The 2095-nt window shown below is 39.8% G+C and overlaps 1 protein-coding gene across 1 annotated transcript; it reads right to left on the bottom strand.

Annotated features, from left to right (window-relative positions):
• Window positions 1-370: 370 nt before the first annotated feature.
• SENP8 (SUMO peptidase family member, NEDD8 specific) lies at window positions 371-1757 on the bottom strand. The gene has a single exon (XM_025390044.1). The coding sequence runs from the start codon at window positions 1713-1715 to the stop codon at window positions 1077-1079; it is 639 nt and encodes a 212-aa protein (XP_025245829.1). The 5' UTR covers window positions 1716-1757; the 3' UTR covers window positions 371-1076.
• Window positions 1758-2095: the final 338 nt, after the last annotated feature.

The raw sequence follows: 2095 nt of genomic DNA, 5'->3' as shown, positions 1-2095 counted from the left end.
TTTAAAAATTACATTCCTTGCATTTTTAATTAAGTAAAAGGGCTGAGAAAGGTCACTTTTCTTCCTTTATGTTTAAAAAACAAACCAACTCTAAGTCTGTGAAGTTTCAGATACAAAATCATCCTGAAATTACCATGACATAATTAAAAACAATTCTGCCAGAATTAAGGATAGAGAGGAAAACCTGTAACTATCAGGAAGCACAACTATTTATCTGAAACAACAGGTAGCCTTGGGAAGGTATCAACTATGAATTTTAGAAGCAAATAACTTTGGATATAAGGAGGAAGTGTGTGCATGGCTAATAGAAAAGGCAGAGAAAAGCAGTTATTAATCGAGAGTAGCAAGTCTACCCAATCAGTGAGCAAACTGAGAGGTCCACCAGACATTAATTTTAATGAGGTTACTCAAGATTTCCCCTTTCTTCAAGCATTCCAGGAATCAGATGGAGGAAGATAGGGTAACATCATCTTTATCAAATATTTGCAAACGTTATGCAGATAGCTGGAAAAGCCTGTGCATGGTGAATGGAAGAGATATCACATAAAACCGAATAACTGTCTCATAATATTTAGGTCTTGAATGAAGTTAGGCCTTGATCTGCTTCCAGCCAGTTGATCTCTTAATTATGTAGGCTGTGCAACAAGTTTTTGGTTCTGTTTTATAGTTTTCTTCCCTGCATTCCTCTAGATTTAATATATTCTTGATTTGTTTTACAGATCACTGCTTTTCCTCCAGAAAAAGCCAATGTGGATAAGGGAGACTAAAGGAAATTAATTATATACCAATAAGAAAAGTCTTACTTGAACCTTGTGTGTAATAAATGTTCAAATAAGTTGGTTATAAGGTTTTGGTGTACAATTTCAAGGTATTTTCATAGAACATATTGCTCTCAAGTCAGGGTTAAAGTGAAACGTTCCATGGGGATAACACAGAGGATGATATTCTTTCAGGAAAAAGAGTATTAAGCTTTCCTCTACCAGGCATCTTCCCTCAGGCACTGAGATTGCAGCCATCCAACAAATGGGGAAGGGCAGAAAGAGGAGCCTTCAAAAGTCGCAAATATACTTCAATAGTTACTTTTTAGCAAGTGTGGCAATGAGATCTTTCCATTCTCCCCTCTTCTTTGTGATGTATGTAGGGGTGAGTAGCTGTAGCAGTGATTCTGTCTGTTGCCTAAAGAAGTTCTGACACAAGGCCTCAGTGTTACATATCACGTACATCCCACAGTCATAGCTGTTTTGTTGGGCAGGGGCTTTCTCTTCCACAAAGGCCAGTTTGTCTCCTTTTCTGCCTAAGAAAGCTTCCAGTTTCTCTGCTACCTGCTTTGCGTGGACTGAGTTGCTCCTGCTATGGGAATCATAATGAAAAAAGCTATTTTTATCTCGGAGGTAGACCAATAAACTCCAGTGGGTTCCTCCGGCTGCCTGGTTGGAGTTATCATTGATGGCTAAAAATACAACTCTCTTGTGGGGGAGGTCCAGTGGTTCAAGGAACATGGCGATCTCTGCTGGGTTGCTAGTGCACTTGATGAACTGGGTGACTTCAGGGCTGATGAAACTGACATCATCAGAGCAGTCATGAAACTGACTGTTGGCAAAGTACTCAAAGGCAAACCCAATAATATGGTCATTGAGCCAGCTTGGCGGATCCAATAGTGAGACATCTGATTGCCGCAGCAGACTGTCCATGTAACTCAAGACTACGGGGTCCATCTTGTACTGACGAGGGCTGCTCAGAAATTCCAGAAGCTGAACAAGAGCCAGAAGACAATAATACTGTCAATAAATACCTGACTGTAAAATGGGGCTGGAAAATAGTAGTTACTTTTATAGGTTGTGGTAAAGAAATACACAGTTGACCCTTGGACAAGGTGGGTTTGATCTGTGCAGATCTACTTACACATGGATTTTCTTCCGCCTCTGCCACCCCTGAGACAGCAAGACAAATTGCTCCTCTTCCTCCTCCTCTTCAGCCTACTCAACATGAAGATGAGGAGGATGAAGACCTTTATGATGATCCATTTCCACTTAATGAATAGTAAATATATTTTCTTTTCTTCATGATTTTCTTAATATTTTCCCCTAGCTTACTT

This window comes from Theropithecus gelada, chromosome 7a, assembly GCF_003255815.1.
Source record: "Theropithecus gelada isolate Dixy chromosome 7a, Tgel_1.0, whole genome shotgun sequence".
Classification (NCBI taxonomy): Eukaryota; Metazoa; Chordata; class Mammalia; order Primates; family Cercopithecidae; genus Theropithecus; species Theropithecus gelada.
The sequence above is the reverse complement of the archived record's forward strand: the minus strand, read 5'-3'. Positions and strand labels throughout refer to the sequence as shown.